The sequence below is a fragment of the Arvicanthis niloticus genome, chromosome 1 (assembly GCF_011762505.2).
Source record: "Arvicanthis niloticus isolate mArvNil1 chromosome 1, mArvNil1.pat.X, whole genome shotgun sequence".
NCBI classification, from domain to species: domain Eukaryota; kingdom Metazoa; phylum Chordata; class Mammalia; order Rodentia; family Muridae; genus Arvicanthis; species Arvicanthis niloticus.
The window spans coordinates 2,580,344-2,598,508 of NC_047658.1; the positions used below are offsets into that span (position 1 = coordinate 2,580,344).

Sequence of the window (18,165 nt, forward strand, 5' to 3'; positions counted from 1 at the left end):
GGTAGATCCAAACTGTACTGTTAGAACACTTTCTTGGGCTGAAATAGATCAGTGGGTAAAGGCCCCCGCTGCCAATCCTCCCAGTCTGATTTCTATCTCCGGATTCTTGTGGTGGAAGGCGGGAACCAGCTCCTGAAAGTCGTCCTCTAACCTTCACACCCACACAAATAAAGAAGTGGAAGCTCATTCTCATGTACAAGAATATGGGAATTCTGTGGAGGGAAAATCTTGAGACGTTTTCTGGCCACAAGAACCTGGGGTTAACTGTCTCAGACCAGAGCACTTTCCAGTAATGAGCTGGACAGAAAGGTTTGATCTACTCTCACCTCAACTTTTAGAAAGTTGGGTTAATTCTTCCTAGGGTTGTCCAAAGTGGTCAAAAAGCGTCAACTTTTCACTCAGTACTGTTCCAGGTGCCTAGCCAAAGTGCACAAAGATTCCTGCCCTTCCGGAGGCTCTCTTCTGCTTGTGGGCATAGCGCCTGGGCTCTCCTCACCTGAATAGCTCCTTTTCCTTATTTGCTAGTTAGGTGGTGGCAAGAGTCGGGTGTGAGATGGAGGTAAGAAATGAAAGGGAAAGTTTGGGAAAACGCATATGTTATCATTATTTGTCAACGAACACAAGTAACTCAATAAATTTGTTCTTCCTGGACACTCCATCCCTCGATAACGTCCCTTCGAAATAGCCTCGTTCCCCTTTTCCAGGGCCTCGGGCCAAAATGGAGGCGTCTGAGCTCTATTTCCCAGAGAACCTCGCGGGAGAATTTTTTTTTGCGCCTGCGCATTTCAGTGTGCCCCTTGCCTCCTGGGAATTAGAGTCGTTCTGTTTCTCAGCCCGCCTAGTTCGTTTCCTACTCCACCTCCTAGTTATCGTGTTGCATGTTGGGAGCTGTAGTCCATGTCTGCTCGTACTCCAATTCCCAGCGGGCTTCGGGGCTAGAACCCGGAAGGGGAGGCTGGAGAGGAGCGAGTGGGGGAAACCCGCGTAGTCGAGAGAACTGCAGCGCGGGGAGATGGTGAGAGCCCAAAGCTGGGTCCTGTGGGTGCTTGAGAGTATGAGCGGGGGGTTCAGGACTTGGGTTCGAGAGGAAGCAAACTAAGGTTAAAGAAAGGGCTGGACGTGGGGAGATCACTGTGGGTGGGGATTGAGGGGAACGGGAGCCCGAGGAAGTAGAAGAATGGGGGCTAGGGAGGGGTCTTGGAGGTGGAGAGAGTCGAGCTTTGGAATTGGCTCTTAAGGGTATTAGGAGCTGGAGGAGTGAGGCTCGGAGTTGAGTACTGGCTGAATAGAGACCCTGAGTGGGTAATTTCGAGAGAGGTTAGTTAGCCTGGTTATATGGAAAGGCATAGGAGTCGGGGATAGAGGAGTGACGGGAGAGGCTAACCATGGATGCATTAGGTTGGGTTGCGGGATTGCGAGGTGAGGTTGACAAGACAAGTTGAAGAGATGGGAGGTAGAAGTCATGATGGTCTAGGTTAGCTTCTAGGACCAGAAGGCGTTGTAGGGTGCATGAGTTAGGACCGTGGCTGTCGATATCGTGCCTTAATCTAACCAGAAACTACCGATAAACTGGACAGCCACACAACTCTGGGCTGCTATGACCAGATGGGGTCCGTAGAGACAACCTTTAGCACCCTTCTAGCCCAGGTCATATCTAGACGAGTAGTGGTTTGTGTGGGCAATCCAGCTTTCAGATTCCTTATTTTGACCCTCCTTTGTGACCTGTGCAAGTCTCTCTGTAACCCTCTGTGCCCTTATCTGTATGATGAGAACAAGCAGACCATTCTGAAGATAGCTAAAGGGAGGCTCCGTAAAAATTGATACTTTTGGTAGGAAAGTTAAGTCCCAGCTTTAAAGCTGTTGGTGGGAAGCTCCCGTCCCAGGAATGTTGACTGGGTTAGAGTTGCTAAAGATTTCCTATTCTTCAGTCCGGGCCCCCAGACATTTTTTCAAAACCTAACAATAGTCTGTGTACACCACAGCCTTACATCTGTGTCTAAGAAATGCCCAGGTTTGGCTTCAGCCACCTGGTTTGTATTTGTATTAACTCGCTGGTGGTGCCTTAAGTGTAGATCTCCATTTTACAGAAAGCAAGTAAAGGCATGGAGAGTTTAAGCAACTTTCTCCATGTCAGCCAGCATTAAATGGTAAATCTACAATTGCAGTCTGGGTCAAAATCTGCTTTGGCGGAAACACTGGCCAGAGCAGCTGTCAGATAGGATTTAATTCTTTTGCGTAACCTGGGGCAAGTCTTGGGACTCTGTCCAGCTATTAAATGAGATCCATAACCTTGGTAGGCTAGAGAGTAAACTCTAGATGTTTGGAAGTGCTTAGAGTAAGTGCACAGTACATATGTGTTGTCTTGGGATTTGCTGTTGTAGCTCAGGCTGGCTGAGATTATCATTACCAGTGCCCAGATATTATTTGTTGTTGTTTTGAAACAGGGGGTTCATGTATTTCAGCCTGGCTTCAAACTCTCTGTGTAGCTGAGGGTGGCCTTGAACTTCTGATCCTCCTGCCTCCATATCCTAATTTGTGGGATTATAGGTGTGCACTGCCACACCTGGTTTATGCTGTGCTGGGGCTCAAGCCCAGGGCATTACGCATGCTAGGCAGCTAAACTGCATCACTCGGACATGTCTTTGTTTCTGAAGTGAATGTGAAACACCAGATAAAGAAGGCAGGAGAGGAGCCAGCCAGGGAGCATGTTGTCCCTCCCTCTCAACTTGCACACCCCCACCTTTCCTGGTTTTTCTAGTTCTGCCTTTCCTGTCCCCCAGTTCCTGGGTTCCTAAGTCTAAGCAAAACTCCTAGAAAGATGCTCAGAGACTGTCTCCAGCCAAGTATTAATAATTCACTTGTCCCAGTCTGGCCCAATGCCCAAGTGTTCCGGTGAGTGAGAAATACTGCTGGCAAGGGAGTTGGGGTTTTGTTTGGTTATTTTGATTTTTGGTTTTCTTGATGTTGTTGTGGTATGTGTGTATAAGTGTACCCTCTGACATTTTGGTCAGGGCAGGCAGGGGACGTCTTTAGAAAGTTTAGCAACTTTGTAATTCACTTTGAAACAATTTGGGCTTAATAATATATAATTATGTGTATGGTATGGATTGTTTGAACATGTGCCTCCCCGGAAAGGGCAGTTAGATCAGAAGCTGGAGGTGGGGGCGGGGGGAGGGCTGCCTGGTGTGGGTGCTGGGCCCTGAACCTGCAACTTCAGGAAGAAGAGTAAGCACCCTTAACTGCTCAGTGGCTTTAGCAGCCCAGCGTAGTCTTTTAGGTCACTTGCTTGGAGTCTTTCTTCTTATTATTTCTTTTTCAAAACAGGGTTTCTCTATGTAGCCCTATCTGTCCTGGAACTCTATGTGGACCAGACTGGACTTGAACTCACAGAGATCCTCCTGCCTCTGCCTTCCAAATGTGGGGACTGAGGCATGCTCTTCCATTTTTTTATATGTAAGATGGGGCCATACTTAGCTCACGATGTCCTCCTAAGGAATTGATAAGAAGGCCATGTGTTAAAATGCGTTAGTAAGTACGACAGCCTTCTGGGGCTTCCATTCCTTCACGAAAACAACACTGGAGCTGCTTGTGGTGGCACAAGCCTGTCCTCACAGCACAACGGAAGTGGAAATAGGAGGATCTGGAGTTTGAAGCTAGCCTGGGCTTCATGTTTGAGAGGGTGGGGGTGGGGGAAGGAAGGTTGCCACCTAAAAAATGGGGGTTCGCTTAAAAAAAAAAAACTTCCTATATTTATTGTATAGCGTGTACTATGGGATGCCTGTGGAGGTCAGCAGGAGCCAGTTCCCTTCTCCCATCCTGTGGATTCAGGTTGGTTAGGCTTGGCAGCAAGCGCCTGGACCCACAAGTCACCTTGCTGGCTGGGATTCTCTTCTTTAGTGGCCAGAGCCTCTGCTAGGTGCCAAGGCCTGGACTGTAGGCAGACTAGCCTCTGCCCTCTGGGGCTCCCTGTTTTCAAGATGTCAGAGTACTGTTCTCTGGCACAAGAGGCTTGGTGTTCAGTTTTCAGGTTCCCTGCCTTCCCACATTGTTGTGGCCCATGGGGATGTGTCCCATGCCCTCCCACCCCACCCCCTGAGAACTTTTAACATTGTCTGTTCACTCTTTCTTAAATTACCTAAACACCTATTGGTCTGAGGTAAAGTGGAACATCTCTCACTTATCCCTGTGTGTCACAGCGGGGCGAGCTGACACTTTTTTTCTCATGCCCTCCATTTGTCTGTCTTAGAAAAAAAAAATCAGATTTCCAAATTATTTTGCACACACAACCCTTTGTGTCTGTTTTGTGTGTTACATGTTCTAACTGTGTAGCTTCAGTGCTCCGAAACACAATGTGTTAAGTGCGCCAAGCTGGCCCAGGACTCACAGAGATCTGCTTACCTCCGCCCACTGCGTGTTGAGATTAAAAAAAGGCAGGAGCCACCATGTGTTTGTTTCACTGTGTATCGTACACTAGCCCCAAACTTGGGTCACTTTGTCCCAACTCTATGGTGCTGAAAGTGTAAGTCTGTGCCACCACAGGGGACTGTTGTTTTTCTTTCCTCTTCTAAGACCCAAAAAACTTAAGTTGGATTTCAGTCTGTGCTTGGCTGAGGCTTGATCATATAGCGTGTGTGTGTGTGTGTGTGTGTGTGTGTGTGTGTGTGTGTGTGTGTTTGCCTGCAAGCTCCAGGGATCTTCCTATTTGTGTGTATGTATTTGAGTGTTGTATGTATGCATATCTATACCATGTGCATGCAGTGCCTGTGAAGGCCAAAAGAGGGTGTCCAATTCCCTGGAACAAACAGTTGTGAGCCACCATGTTGGTTCTGGGACTTGAAACTGGATCCTCTGCAAGAGCTGCCGGTGCTCTTAACCCCTAAGCCAGCTCTCCAGCCCTGACCCTTCCTCAACTTTTACAACAGTTTCACTCTGTAGCCCCACTTGGCTGGGACCCTCTTGCCTCTGCCTCCTGAATGCTGAGTGCAGGCATGAGATTGCACATCTGCCTCTAAAGTTGTTGTCATATTCCATTTATGACAGCGTATTACTAGCTGTGGTGGCTAAGGTAGCGTACGCCTCGAAGCACAGCTTTTCTGAAGTTTGCCTCTGTGCCTGGCTATATACGGAGAAGGACACAGTCTCTGTATCCTCACTGACTCTTTTATTTGAAATCATAAACTCATCTTCCATACAACCCAGCCCCTTACCCTTGTATTTGTTTATTTCTGCCTGGAAACTGCCAACATGTTTATTTTCCCTTTATCCAATTAGTATGTCAGCCCCTTGAGAACAAGGATTTCTGTCTCTCATTCTGTGTGTCCCCAATGCCTGGAACTATACTTGTCACAGTGTAGATTTGTCTTTCTTTTGTTTTGTTTTTGTCAGGGTCTTACTAGGTAGCCCTGGCTGGCCTGGATTCACTACATAGACCAGACTGGTCCTGAACTCAGAGACCTACCTACCTCTGTCTGGCCCAAAGTGCCAGGATTAAAGGATACACCACCACAGCTAGCTACAGAATATGTTTGTGGTTTTATTGTTTGTTTGGTTTGGTTTTTCAAGACAGGCTTATTCTGCATAATATAGCCCTGGCTGTCCTGGTACTCATTTTGTAGACCAGGCTGGCCTTGAATGCACCGAGATCTGCCTGCCTCTGCATCCCAAGTGCTGTGATTATAAAGTTGAGCACTACCATGCCTGGCCTTGGTTTTGTTTTGTTTTCTTTTTCCAAAACATATATTTTTATGTATATGAATATTTTGTCGGCATGTATGTGTATACAGTGCCCTCAGAGTCCAGAAGAGGATATTATATCTTCTGGAACTGGAGTTATGGACAGTTGTAAACTGCCATGTGGGTGCAGGATTTCTCCTCAACTAAGCCTGACTCCTCTTTAAGAGCAGCCAGTGCTTCTTAACTGCTGAGCCATCTCTCCAGCCCCCCTATTATTTCTGTACTGGGGAGGGAATTCAGGAGCCTCCGCTTGCTAGGCGAGCACTCAGACACCGAGCAGCAGCTGCAGCTCCTCGCTGCTGGATTCTAGGCTGCACTGCCGAGCCAGGCCCTCAGACTCCTATTAGGAGGCAGGGCTCCCTGAAAGTTGCCCAGCCTGGCTTTGAACTTGTGATCCTCTTCCCTCAGCCTCCCAAAGAGGTGCTGGGATTACAGATGTGGCCATCATGCTTGCTTTGAAGTTGTTTCTGACCAATAATCCTCAGGGCAGAACCATTTAAACATTTGGGCTTCCAGAGATCCAGGAAGCAGACAGAAACCAGGCAAGGTTGCTTCCCTGTGTCCCATTTTTCCCACCTTAGAGGCCCTCAAACAAGGTGCTTAACCCTCCATACCTTCGTTCTGGACATTGAAGAACAAGACTGAGGATGGTGTAGTAGCTGAACTTCAGAGAGCGAGGAAATTTGATGTCCAGGTTGAATCGCCATTGGGTGGCATAAAGGAGGCATGGGTGAGCAAGGGCTTGTGAATCCCCACCCCCACCCCAGGCATCAGTGAGCCACTCAAGGATCCAGGGTAGCTACAAGGAGAGATCGCTACCTTTCTGAAACAGATGCAGAGCCTGGAGGGGAGAGAGCCTCTCACCTACCCGCCTCATTGCCATTGAGCAGTGACAGAGGACAGGTGTTAGAAGCAGAATAGAGGTGAGGAAGAGGTCACAGATAGCCTGGGAAGGTAGTAGGGGCCACCTGGAGGGAGGTGGGGTTTTCCAGTGCAGCTGGCTGCAGTGGCCAGCTATGCAGATGTCTCCAACAGTAGATGTGCAAAAGTTGGCCAGCAATCAGGCTGTCCACTCATTCACTCATTCAGACAGTGTGTATTACACACCTCGCACATGCTAGGGTGTTGCTTCTCCAGCTTTCAGTGGACATGGTGACCTGGGCTGTTTAAAGAAACGCATGTTTGGAATCAGACACCCTGAGGTAGAGACCTAGAGCCTGTGCTTGGTCCCAGGGGCTGGCACATGGGTACTGTGTTTTAAGAAAGCAAGCATGAGACAAAGAACAGACATGCGTGCCAGCCAAGCTAGCCACGGTAGTGCACATCTGTCGTTTGCAGTCCTCGGGAAACTGAGGCAGGAGGCTCTCCAGTTTGTGATGAGCTCATACTACATAGTAAGACACAGGGAAATGCCGGCCCTTAAGCTTTCATGTCAGTAAGGAGAGGCAGACGGCGCCCTTACTAAGCAAAGTGCTTAGGACACTGGGTAGTGCAGGTGCTAAGAGAAAGACTAATGATGGTTGAGTTTGTGTTCTGTTGGGTAGAGCTATGGGCTTGGATCAGTGGCCTCCTAGAGGCAATTTCTGAGCCAAGCCTGAAGGAGATAAAGTCTTGGAGGTGGGTGAGGACAATGTTTCAGGCAGCCAACAGTGAGTGTGATGGCCTGGAGGACTGAGTGATACAGTCCATGCACAGCAAGCAAGGGTAATCTGGACAGCATTGCCTCAGAGTTCCGTCTAAGCAGGGGCTGCTGCCTGGCCCTCCCCTGCCTGAGCTTACTTCCTAGTGTTTGATATGACTTGAACCGGCTGGAGAGGTGGCTCAAACATGAAGAGCACTGCTCTTGCAAAGGGCTTGACTTTGGTTCCGTCACCCATGTCAGGTGACTCACAACCATCTGTGACTTTAGCTCCAGGGGATCTGACACCCTTTTCTGACCTCCGGCACTCTTACCTGTACACATACCCACAGACACAGACTTTAAACTAGAGGAGCTTAGATCCATTAAAAAAAGAAACAAAAAAAAAAAAAAAAAAAAAAACACTATAGGAAGATGGCTTAGTCCAGTGGTTCTTAACGCTGTGACCCTTTAATCATGTTGTGGTGACCCCCAGCCATAAAATTATTTCGTTGTTACTTCCTAACTATAATTTTGTTACCGTTATGAATCGTAATGTAAATATCTGATAGGCAGGATATCTGTTGTGAGACCCCAGGGGTTGTAAACTGCTGGTTTAGTTGGTAATGCATGCAAGCATGACGACCTGAGCCCAGATCCCCAGCACCCACCTCAGAAGCCAGGCATAGCTGTGTAGCTGTAACGCCAGAGCCTAGAGCACAGCGAGGACACACTGGAGTCCCTGCTGCTCACGGACGGCCTAGTCAAGCCACCACTGCAGGGGTCAGTGGGGCACCCTCCTCAGAAGTCATGTGCAGTGTGCCGTGGTGGGACACTAGGCTTTCATCCCACCACTGGGGAGGTAGAGGCTGGCAGATCTATGAATTCAAGGCTAGCCTATTCTACATAATGAGCTCCAGGCCAGCCAGGGCTACATAGTTAAGACCCTGTCTCAAAAGAAAACAACAACCATGCTGAGTGATTGAGGAAGACACTTGGTATTGACCTCTGGCCACTACACACTCATGTGCATTCACAGGCACTTATACACTCCCATGCAAGTTCACTCATATGCCATATGTAGCCCAAAAATAGAGACATCAAAATGAGATGTATGGGTTGAGGAGCAAGCAGGCTTGGGCTCCCAGTGCTCTGAAGCAGAATCAAGAGTTTGAGGCCAGGCTGGAGTACATACACACTGAGACCCTAAAGAGAGATGTGGGAATTAATTTTTTGTAAGATAAGATATATGTATGTATATAAATATATATATTACACTGTTGCTGTCTTCAGACACACTAGAAGAGGGCATCAGATCCCATTACAGGTGGTTGTGAGCCACCATGTGGTTGCTGGGAATTGAACTCAGGACCTCTGGAAGAGCAGCCAGTGCTCTTAACCGCTGAGCCACCTCTCCAGCCCTAGATGAGTTAATTTGAAGTTCTTTGCTACTGCTATTGTGGTTAACATGTTTATGCTGCCTGTGAGTGGATGTCTTTCCCCTTCCTGTGAGCTATTTCTGGTGAGTCCAGTGCCATCTGCATGCACCCAGAAGTAGCCCACAGGAGGACCCCAGTTCATGGCAGAGGCTTTACAAACACTGCATCTCCGGGTGTGGGAATGTGCATTTTGTGATTGTTGGGGCACTCAATGAGGATGTGGGGTGCGTGGCCCTGCGCCTTTGCTCTCTCAGGCAATCTGGGACCGCCGAGTTAATAATTCTCATTAAAACTCTGGATTATAGGTTTGGTGAAATGGCTTCTTGATGAAGAGCATTTGCTGCTCTTTCAGAGCTGATTTCCCAGCACCACACCGGGTGGCTCATAGATGCCTGTAACTCCAGTGCCCTCACCACACTCTGTACTCACCACACTCAGACACACAGAGACACATACACACACTTTAAAAGTAATAAAAACAAATCTTTAAAACTGTAGATTTGTGGAATTCTTGGCTCCTGTGGAAAAGCCATACACACCCTTAACCTGATACCTTCCCAGCAGCTGCACAGAAAGCCACCATCAGCCTGGCATAGGCCAGAAACAACACACCGTGTCTGTAATTTTAGGATAAACTAAAAGTCATTATTGAGTGACTTCCTGTTTTCCTCTAGTGAATGCAAGACAGAAAAGACTGGAAAGGTCCCCTTAGCCTTCAAGGCCAAGGCCATGACTATGGAGACCAGTACAGGATCAGAATTTGTTCTTTAGTTTTGAATTTGGCTTTTCAAATGAGATCTGATATAGTGTGGGCTGGCCTTGAACTCCTGGTCCTCCTACCTTGTTTCCTAACTCCACCTTCTTAATTTTTCTATTTTTTGGGGTTTTTCGAGACAGGGTTTCTCTGTGTAGATCTCTGGCTGTCCTGGAACTCACTCTGTAGACCAGGCTGGCCTGGAACTCAGAAATCCACCTGCCTCTGCATCCCAAGTGCTGGGCTTAAAGGCGTGCGCCACCACCGCCCGGCTCCACCTTCTTTAATATTCAGTATATTCAATATATTTCACCCGCACTTATGTCTGTGTACCCCATGAATGAACTGCCCACAGTGGTCAAAAGAGGGTGTCAGTCATCTGGAACAAGATTTACAGTTGGTTGTGATCTGCCATATAGTGCTGGACCTGAACCTGGGTCCTATGCAAAATCAGCCAGTGCTCCTAACCGCTGAGCCAGCCCTCTAGCACCTCGTTTGCCTATTGGGGGTGGGGGGGGGGGGTGCGGAGTTCGTTGTTGTTGTTTTGCTTATTCCATTTTTATATGATTTTATTTTTTATTTTACAACAGTCTCGCACTATATAACCCAAATTGGCTTAAAATTCTTCCTACTTCAGCCTCCCAGACTACTGGAATTACAGGCGCGAAATGTCACTCCAGCTTGCCTATTTGTTTTAAAGCCAAGGTGACTAAGGATCCGGGTGTCCCACCGAGAAACTTCTCTATCCCCACCACAACTGGAAGCCAGGATCTGGGACCTCTCTCCCATACTCTTCTTTCTGCCCTAGTCCTCAATTCCCTGGCGCAGTGGCCCTTTAAATCTTTAGCGTCAATCAGGGCTCTGGTTTCAAGGGAACATCGAGTAATACTCCTCTCCCTGAGTGCGTCTGCCTGTGTCGCGACCGTGGGACCGGGTTTCCCGTTCGGCAGTGCTGGGTTATGGGAATTTGTCCCTATTCCCTTACACCCGACTGTTTCCATCCCGCCCACCTCCTCCTTTCACCTCCCGCCTACTCGTCCTGTCTTGCTTGTCCTGGCCCCTTTGCCAGGGCCTTCCTTATTTGGGCACGGCTCTGAACCCCGGCCTCTCATTGGCCCGGGCTGTCATGCGCGCGCGTCTGTCAACAAAGGGGCGGGTCGGAGCGTGCAGCGCGCCAGCCCGCGCGAGGGGCGGGCCCACAAGGCTAGAGTGCGCATGCTTGTGGGTCACCATTCTCCCTGCCGCCTGGAGGAGGCGCTGCGGGTGAGGGCGCCTGGGGGGCGTGTCTGGGTTTTTGGCGGGGGGTCACCAGAGGGGCTCCAAAGGAGGCGGGTCCAGGATTTGGGGGAGTCGTTTGCTTCTAAGGGATATTTGAGCTCTTGGGGGAAGTTGTGGGGGTGGAGGGGATACTTTAGGGTTTCCCGAGGCTTAAGAAACGTGTTAGGTTCAAGGTATTTTTAGTTTCGTGTTAGAAGTGTCCTTTGTGGCTGGGGGTGTATGGTGGGCACAAGATGAGAATATTTCGGGGCCAGAATGCTTGGGCTTGAGTACTTCCTACCTTTGTCACCAAGGACAGGAGGACACTTTCCTTTCTGTGGCCCATCTGCAAACACACACGGGATTCGGGACACATGTCTCGAGGTTCCATTAGGGACTGTTGACATTTATTTGGTTTGGGATTCGTTTTAAGTGGGGTGTTATTATGTCTGGGTTCTTTCAAGGTTCCTGAGCTTCTGGGGAATGAAGGGGTAGAGTCAGGACCGGTGTCTGGAATGATCTGAGGATGTTAGAAGATGCACTGAGTCACTTGTGAGAATCGGGTATTACAATGTATTTTCAGTTATATGAAAAGTTATTCATGGTTAGACTTTTCTGTGCTGGACAACATACTGGTTTATTATTTCTTAAAGTTTTAATGGATACAGTTGTTTTGCCTGGCCTGCATCACATTTGTACCAGGTACCGTTGGAGACCAGATTCTCTGGAACTGGATTTACAGAGATCCTCTCTGTGGGTTCTGGGAACCAGACTTGGATCCTCTGTAAAAGCAGCAAGTGCTTTTAACTGCTGAGCCATCTCTTCAGCCCTCCATTCTTACTTTACTTATGAAACAAGGTCTCTTTGTAGCACTACTTGGCATAGGACTAGATATATAGACCAGGCTGGTCTTGAGCTCACAGAGATCCACCAGGCTTAGTAGGGTATTGGGGAGGAAATTGGATTTTTAAAGGAGAATTTGAAAAAGTCTGGATATCTGGTGGGACAAGAGAGTAGAAGGGTTGGGTGAAGATTCTTAAGACTGGGGTTCTGTCACTGGTGGCGGTGTTTGGAGGCTGTCTGAGTTTTGAATGGCACCTGTGTTGTTGTTTTAAGAAGTAGTCCGACCGCAGCTCAGAACAGACCACTCCAGACCATGCGGTTCCAAGGGGGAGAAAGTTTATTCAGGGGAAAGGGCAAAGGTGGGGAGAGAAGAGAAGTAGAGGCCGGCCATGACCACGTGGAGAGAGAGGAAGGTGGGGGAGGGGACAGAGAGGCAAGAGGGTAAGAGAGGAAGAGAGCAAGAGAAGAAGAGAGGGAGTAAGAGAGAGAGGAGGGGGCAAGCAGCCCCTTTTATAGTGGATCAGGCTACCTGGCGGTTGCCAGGTAACTGTGGGGAGGAGCATACCTGGCTATTGCCAGGTAACTGGGGATGTGGAGTTTAGACGAAATACTAACAACCTGCAGGACCATGAAGTGCTAGTCTATCAGAATTGTCTGGATTTAGAGTGGGCTGTCTATCCTACAACATCAGCTAGCTTTTTCTTTCTTCTTTTTTTTTTTTTGTTGTTGTTTTTGTTTTTGTTGTTGTTTTTGTTGTTGTTTTTGAGACGGGGTTTCTCCGTGTAGTCCTGGCTGTCCTGGAACTCACTCTGTAGACCAGGCTAGCCTCGAACTCAGAAATCCGCCTACCTGTCTCCCAGGTGCTGGGATTAAAGGCGTGTGCCACCACCGCCTGGCCAGCTAGCTTTTTCTATGACGGACTGGGTGATGAATTATTTCCAGTCATACAGTTATTGATGCAGCTCTGCTCTTTTTGCGTGAAAGCAGCCATAATTTGTTTCCATAAAACTTAATTTACAAAGACAGGCAGTGGACTGGGCCTAATTCTTTGCGTGTAGTTTTTCTTCAGCTCTGTTCCATTGGCATGCTTGGGGCTTAAAAGTATATAGGGTTATTCTCTTCATTTTGTTTTATTTATTTGTTTGTTTATTGGTTTGTTTTTAGACGAGGTCTGACAATGTAGCCCAGGTTGATCTGGAGCTCTGCATCTTTGTGCCTCAGCCTCTCCAGCTCTGAGATTGCAGGCATACATTGCCATGCCCTGCTGGAGGGTTATGTCCATGTTGAGATGTCTGGAAGACATGGGCCAAAGATGGAGACTAGGGGTCTGTTACTTACTGGTAAGTAGAAAGTGGAACAGAAAATGTTGCCACCAGACTCATTAACAAACTACTGAAGATTAGTTGATACACGCAAAGTCATGGCAAAACAAAAAAGAATCATTATTAAGGGTGCCCTTAATAGATGCTGTGGCTCAGGCCTTCGGTCCCACATACCTAGGAGGCTGAGGCAAGTTGGTTGCTAGGAGCCTGACAGGAGCCTGGCTTACCTAGTGAGTTTCAAGGCAGCTGGGGCTAAAGAGTGAGATCTTGGCTCCAAAAATAAAGACTCTCAAAAAAGCTGAGTATAGTGTCTTACACTTGGAATCCCAGAATGAGGCAAGAGGATTGGATTGCTGTGAGTTCAGGACTAGCCTGAGCTACCATGAGGCCCTGTCATCAAAAGGAGAGAAAGACCTATTGCCATCATATTTAAGAACCCCAAAATAAATAGTGAATTCCTTTTTTTTTTTCTAATTTTATTTATTTTTTATGTATATGAGTGCTTTGCTGCATGTACACCTGCAGGCCAGAAGAGGGCATCAAATCCCTTTAGATGGCCGTGAGCCATCATGTGGGTGCTGGGAATTGAACTCAGTGTTCTGAGTTCTGGAAGAGCAGACAGTGCTCGTCACCACTGAGCCATCTCTCCAGTCCTGAGAGTGAATTTTTTAAGGGCCTGTCTGGTTCTGGCTTCATATTTTCCTCCCCAGCATAATCACTTCATCCCTCAGTGTGCTCCGGCAGCCATGACTGTGGAGAAGGCTGGGACCTGGCCGCTGGAGGACAAATGTAAGGAGGAGGAGCCTGGTCAGGCTGGTACTTCTTTTAAAGGTCAGGCCAGGTGTGGCGTTAAGCTCCTTTAATCCTGGTACTTGGGAGACAGAAGCAGGTGGGTCTCTGAGTTTTGAAGGCCTGCCAGGTGTATGTAATGAGTTTTAGGGACAGCCAGGGCTACACACAGAGAGACCCTGTCTCAAAAAACAAAGGAAGGAAGAAAGAAAAAAAAGAAAGTTAGTTAAAGGAGGACAGGAAATTTGGTGGCATCCCTCTGCTCACCTGATGTGGGGCTGGACAGTGGAGTGCTGTTCTCTTGACCATGCTTAGGGACACAATCCAGCACTGAGCCCCAGCCCAAGCCCCTCACGAGGTAAAGTCAGGCGAGTACTAGACAAAGAGAGAGTTTGAAAGTGTGTGTGTGTGTGTGTGTCCCCTCATGAGTGAGCATGTGCATGTGTTAGGGATGTAGCCCAGGATGACCTTCTGATCTTATTCCTCCCCCCACGTGCTGGGGTTCGGCTTGCACCCCTCCACTGTTTGGAGCACACAGTTCTCAGTACCTTAATTTGGCCTGTCCCCTGTGCAGAAGTTGAGTGTGGGTGGTCTTGGGAAGAAAGGCCATGAGCTGCTGACTGTTGCAGCCTTCTGTGTCTGCAGGTGGCCTGGAGAGCACCCCACTACCATCCTGGCCCTGAGACTGAGTGAGTACCTGCTGCTGCTTGTCATCCCCGCCCAGCATGGACAGGGGCAGCCTCCTGCCCTTCCAACTCTGGTGCCCCCGGCCCTTCAGCAAGTATTCCCAGAACCAGCCACGCCCACCTTCCACAGCCCTCAAGCCGCCAGTCTGCCCTGACACAAGCAGTGGGACTGAGCCCGACCACAGGCCTTCACACTTGGAGAATACACCACCTGCCTTGGCTGCAGAAGCCCCCACCTCCCAGCATGCTCCACTCCTCTCTACAGCAGCTTCAGGTGATGAGGGTCGAGTCCTGCTGGACACATGGTATGTTATCAAGCCTGGAAATACAAAGGAGAAGGTGGCCTTTTTTGTGGCCCACCAGTGTGGTGGAGGTAGCCGGGCTAGCTCTATGAAGGTCAAAGGGCACTGGGGCAGTGACAGCTCCAAAGCTAAGAGGAGGAGGCGCTGCCTTGAGCCCACCAAGGCTCCTCCAGACCAAGGGGGCCAAGAAGGAACCCCTGCCACTGAGGTGGCCCCTACTTCATCTGGGGATGATGTAGACCTGCTCTCTGTAGCAGAAATGGTAGCCCTGGTTGAACAGAGAGCTGCCCTGGCCTTACAGAATTACCCACGCCCCAGTACCCCAGCTCCTGTGGTCTTTGTGTCAGCTGAACAGGGGGGACCAGCCAAGGGGCTAGGGTCAGAAAGGCGGTCTGGTGGTGGTGACTGCAGCAGAGTTGCTGAGGCAGTGGCCCACTTTGAAGCCCAACGGGACAGCCCTCCAACCAAGGGTCTCCGCAAGGAGGAGCGGCCAGGCCCTGGGCCAGGCGAGGTGCGTATAGCCTTCCGCATCTCCAATGTCCGAGAACCTCATTCACCGGATGGCAGCTTACCCAATGGGGGTGGAGGCCGGCCTGGTTGTCCCTACCCTGGTAGTCCTGGACCTGGGACTCGAGCCAAAGACAAAATCACCTGCGACTTGTACCAGCTTATCAGCCCCTCCAGGGATGCCCTTCCCAGCAATGTGGAGTTCCTACTGGCCAGGGCCGATGAAGCCAGTGAGGGTGAGACACCAGCCCCAGCCAGGCCTGAGGACACCCCACCAGCACCCCCTCCACCCCCTGCCCGGGACTGCAGTGCATCAGGATTCCATGTGGATGTGGTGGTGACAGGTGTCGTGGATGCATGCATCTTCTTTGGCAAAGATGGCACCAAGAACGTCAAGGAAGAGACTGTGTGCCTGACAGTGAGCCCCGAGGAGCCGCCCCCACCTGGCCAGCTCTTCTTCCTCCAGTCCCGAGGTCCAGAAGGGCCTCCTGAGCCACCTCCAGCTGATACACCAAGCACAGTGCCAGGCCCTGATGACTCTGAGGGCACAACAGACACCTCCCTGTGCCGCCTGTACCGGCACGTGTCGCACGACTTCCTGGAGATTCGTTTCAAAATCCAGCGTCTTCTGGAGCCTCGGCAGTACATGCTGCTGCTGCCTGAGCACGTGCTTGTCAAGATATTCAGCTTCCTGCCCACACGGGCCCTGGCGGCCCTCAAGTGCACCTGCCACCACTTCAAGGGCATCATTGAAGCTTTTGGTGTACGTGCCACGGACTCTCGCTGGAGCCGGGACCCACTCTACCGAGATGACCCTTGCAAGCAGTGCCGCAAGAGATATGAGAAGGGTGACGTGTCACTCTGCCGCTGGCACCCCAAACCCTACCACCACGACCTGCCTTATGGACGTTCCTACTGGATGTGCTGCCGCAGGGCCGATCGCGAGACACCAGGCTGTCGCCTGGGCTTGCATGACAACAACTGGGTACTACCGTGCAATGGAGTTGGTGGAGGCCGTGCTGGCCGGGAAGAGGGGAGGTGAAGCGTGGGGATGAGGGGATACCTGCGATACCTAGCCCCTCCCCACATTGCTGGGAGCTGGGGACCAGGACTGAGTCACCAGCCAACACCTACTAGTCCATGCAGCGTTCATCTCCCACCAGAACTGGGAGCCGGTGTGGGGGTCACCGGGGTAAACGCCTTGCTTGACCTCTGTTGGTTTTCTATTCTTCAGAGCCAGGGCCATGGACCCTCAGAGAGGGTTGTGGCTTTTTGCTTTTTTTTTTTTTTTTTTTTTAAATCAGCATCTCAGTCTCACCTCCATCCATCCCTGACCGCATTCTCAAGTCTCTTCACCCCAGGGACCCACCATCAGGGAGTAGATGGCAGCTAATTTTGGTACCACCCAAGGCTTTCCTCAAGCTGGTCCTCTCCGTTCTGTGCCTCCCCAAGTTGTCTTTGGAGCTGTGTTTACCAAGGCGCTGCATGCCCTGTGGGTGGCTCATCCAGGCCTTCCATGTGGGGTTCTCTATGAGGCATCGGGGTCTCTCCACCCACCCCCACCCCCAAGTTACTTCAGAATCTCTTGGTTACCTGGGACCTTGATTTTTGAGGCAGTTTGGCCCAAAATATTTTTGTTTGGGGTTTTTCCTCGTTTTAGGGGGGGTTGTTGTGTTTTTCCTTCATTGTGGTTCCGGAAGCTTCTAGTGTGTGGCATCTGACCAATTTTGAATTGGTCCTTTCTATAAAATCAATATTTATAAAGCTGGGCCCAGCCTGGTCTGTGTGATGTTGAGAGGGGGTTTGGTGACAGAAGAGCCCCATGGTCTGCTTGGCAGTGAGGAATGGAAACAGAAGGGATCCATCCCTAGCTACGTCCCTAAGCCTGAAAAGACATTTTTAAATGTCTCAAAATAGTGGGAGCTTGAATGGGATCACTTTTACTTCTCTCAAGAACCCATCCCTGGGGGCTTGCATTGCTTTGGTCTAGGACTGCAGGACTTCCTGCCGTCCCTGTGGTAGAGAGAGGGACGCTGCTGCTTCGTGGAGAGGGGCAACACACTGTGAATACCTCTCATCCACCAGAACTCAGATTTGCGACGCCATGCTCAACTTATTGGGGGTTGGGGGGAAGGGTCGTGAGGTTTGGATTTCAGGTATTCGTGCTTGCAAAGCAGCCACTCCACTGACTGAACCATCTGTGCGGCCTCTCGTTTTTATATACATTAGATACGCTGGGGGTGGGTTAAAACATAAACTTCTTGCCAGGCGGTGGTGGCACATGACTGTAATCCCAGCACTTGGGAGGCAGAGGCAGGCAGATCTCAGAGCTGATGCCATTTTGTGCATGTATGTGTAATGTATGAGTAGCACAAGTGCATGTGTGGGACTGCACACATGTGCAGGTCTCTTTCCACAGTAGATTCCAGAATCAAATAGATCATCAGGCTTACACAACAGCATTCCTGTCTACTGAAACCTTTTCACAGACTCAAAAAATTCATTTTCTATCACCTATACACATAATCAGATGGGTGTGTGTTTGTGTCGCTGAGAATGGAACCCGGGGCCACACGTGCTAGCCAAATGCTCTACCACTGAGCCACGCCCCCAGCCCCTCACTGGGGGATTCTAGGCAGATGCTCTACCACTGAGCCACGCCCCCAGCCCTCACTGGGGGATTCTGGGCACTGAGCTACATTTTCAGCCCACTTTGAGATAGGGCCTCACTAAATTGCCAAGCAAGGTTGGAATTCATTCTAGCCCAGGCAGGCCTTGAACTTCTGTGCAAAGACGAACAGACCTGTGTCACTCTTCTGTGCTGAATTGTGGCACAGGTTCCCATGAACTCTGCTGAAGTTGATTAGGAAACCGGTCGACACGCTCATGATTAGCACTTCATCTAAGTCCTAGAT

The 18,165-nt window shown here is 49.8% G+C and overlaps 1 protein-coding gene across 8 annotated transcripts; it reads left to right on the plus strand.

Moving 5' to 3' along the window:
* Nucleotides 1-907: 907 nt before the first annotated feature.
* Nucleotides 908-17,019, plus strand: Fbxo46 (F-box protein 46). Of its 8 annotated transcripts, XM_076928658.1 has the most exons (4): nucleotides 932-1,015; nucleotides 12,809-12,984; nucleotides 14,385-14,444; nucleotides 14,572-17,019. In XM_076928658.1, exons 2-4 carry the CDS (start codon nucleotides 12,933-12,935, stop codon nucleotides 16,290-16,292), a joined length of 1,833 nt encoding a protein of 610 aa, XP_076784773.1. In that variant the 5' UTR covers nucleotides 932-1,015; nucleotides 12,809-12,932; the 3' UTR covers nucleotides 16,293-17,019. The 8 variants fall into 8 exon arrangements, with proteins under 8 accessions (XP_034345971.1, XP_076784773.1, XP_076784785.1 ...); XM_076928670.1 differs by having other exon boundaries at nucleotides 14,385-17,019; XM_034490078.2 differs by having other exon boundaries at nucleotides 14,401-17,019.
* The last annotated feature ends 1,146 nt before the right edge of the window (nucleotides 17,020-18,165 follow it).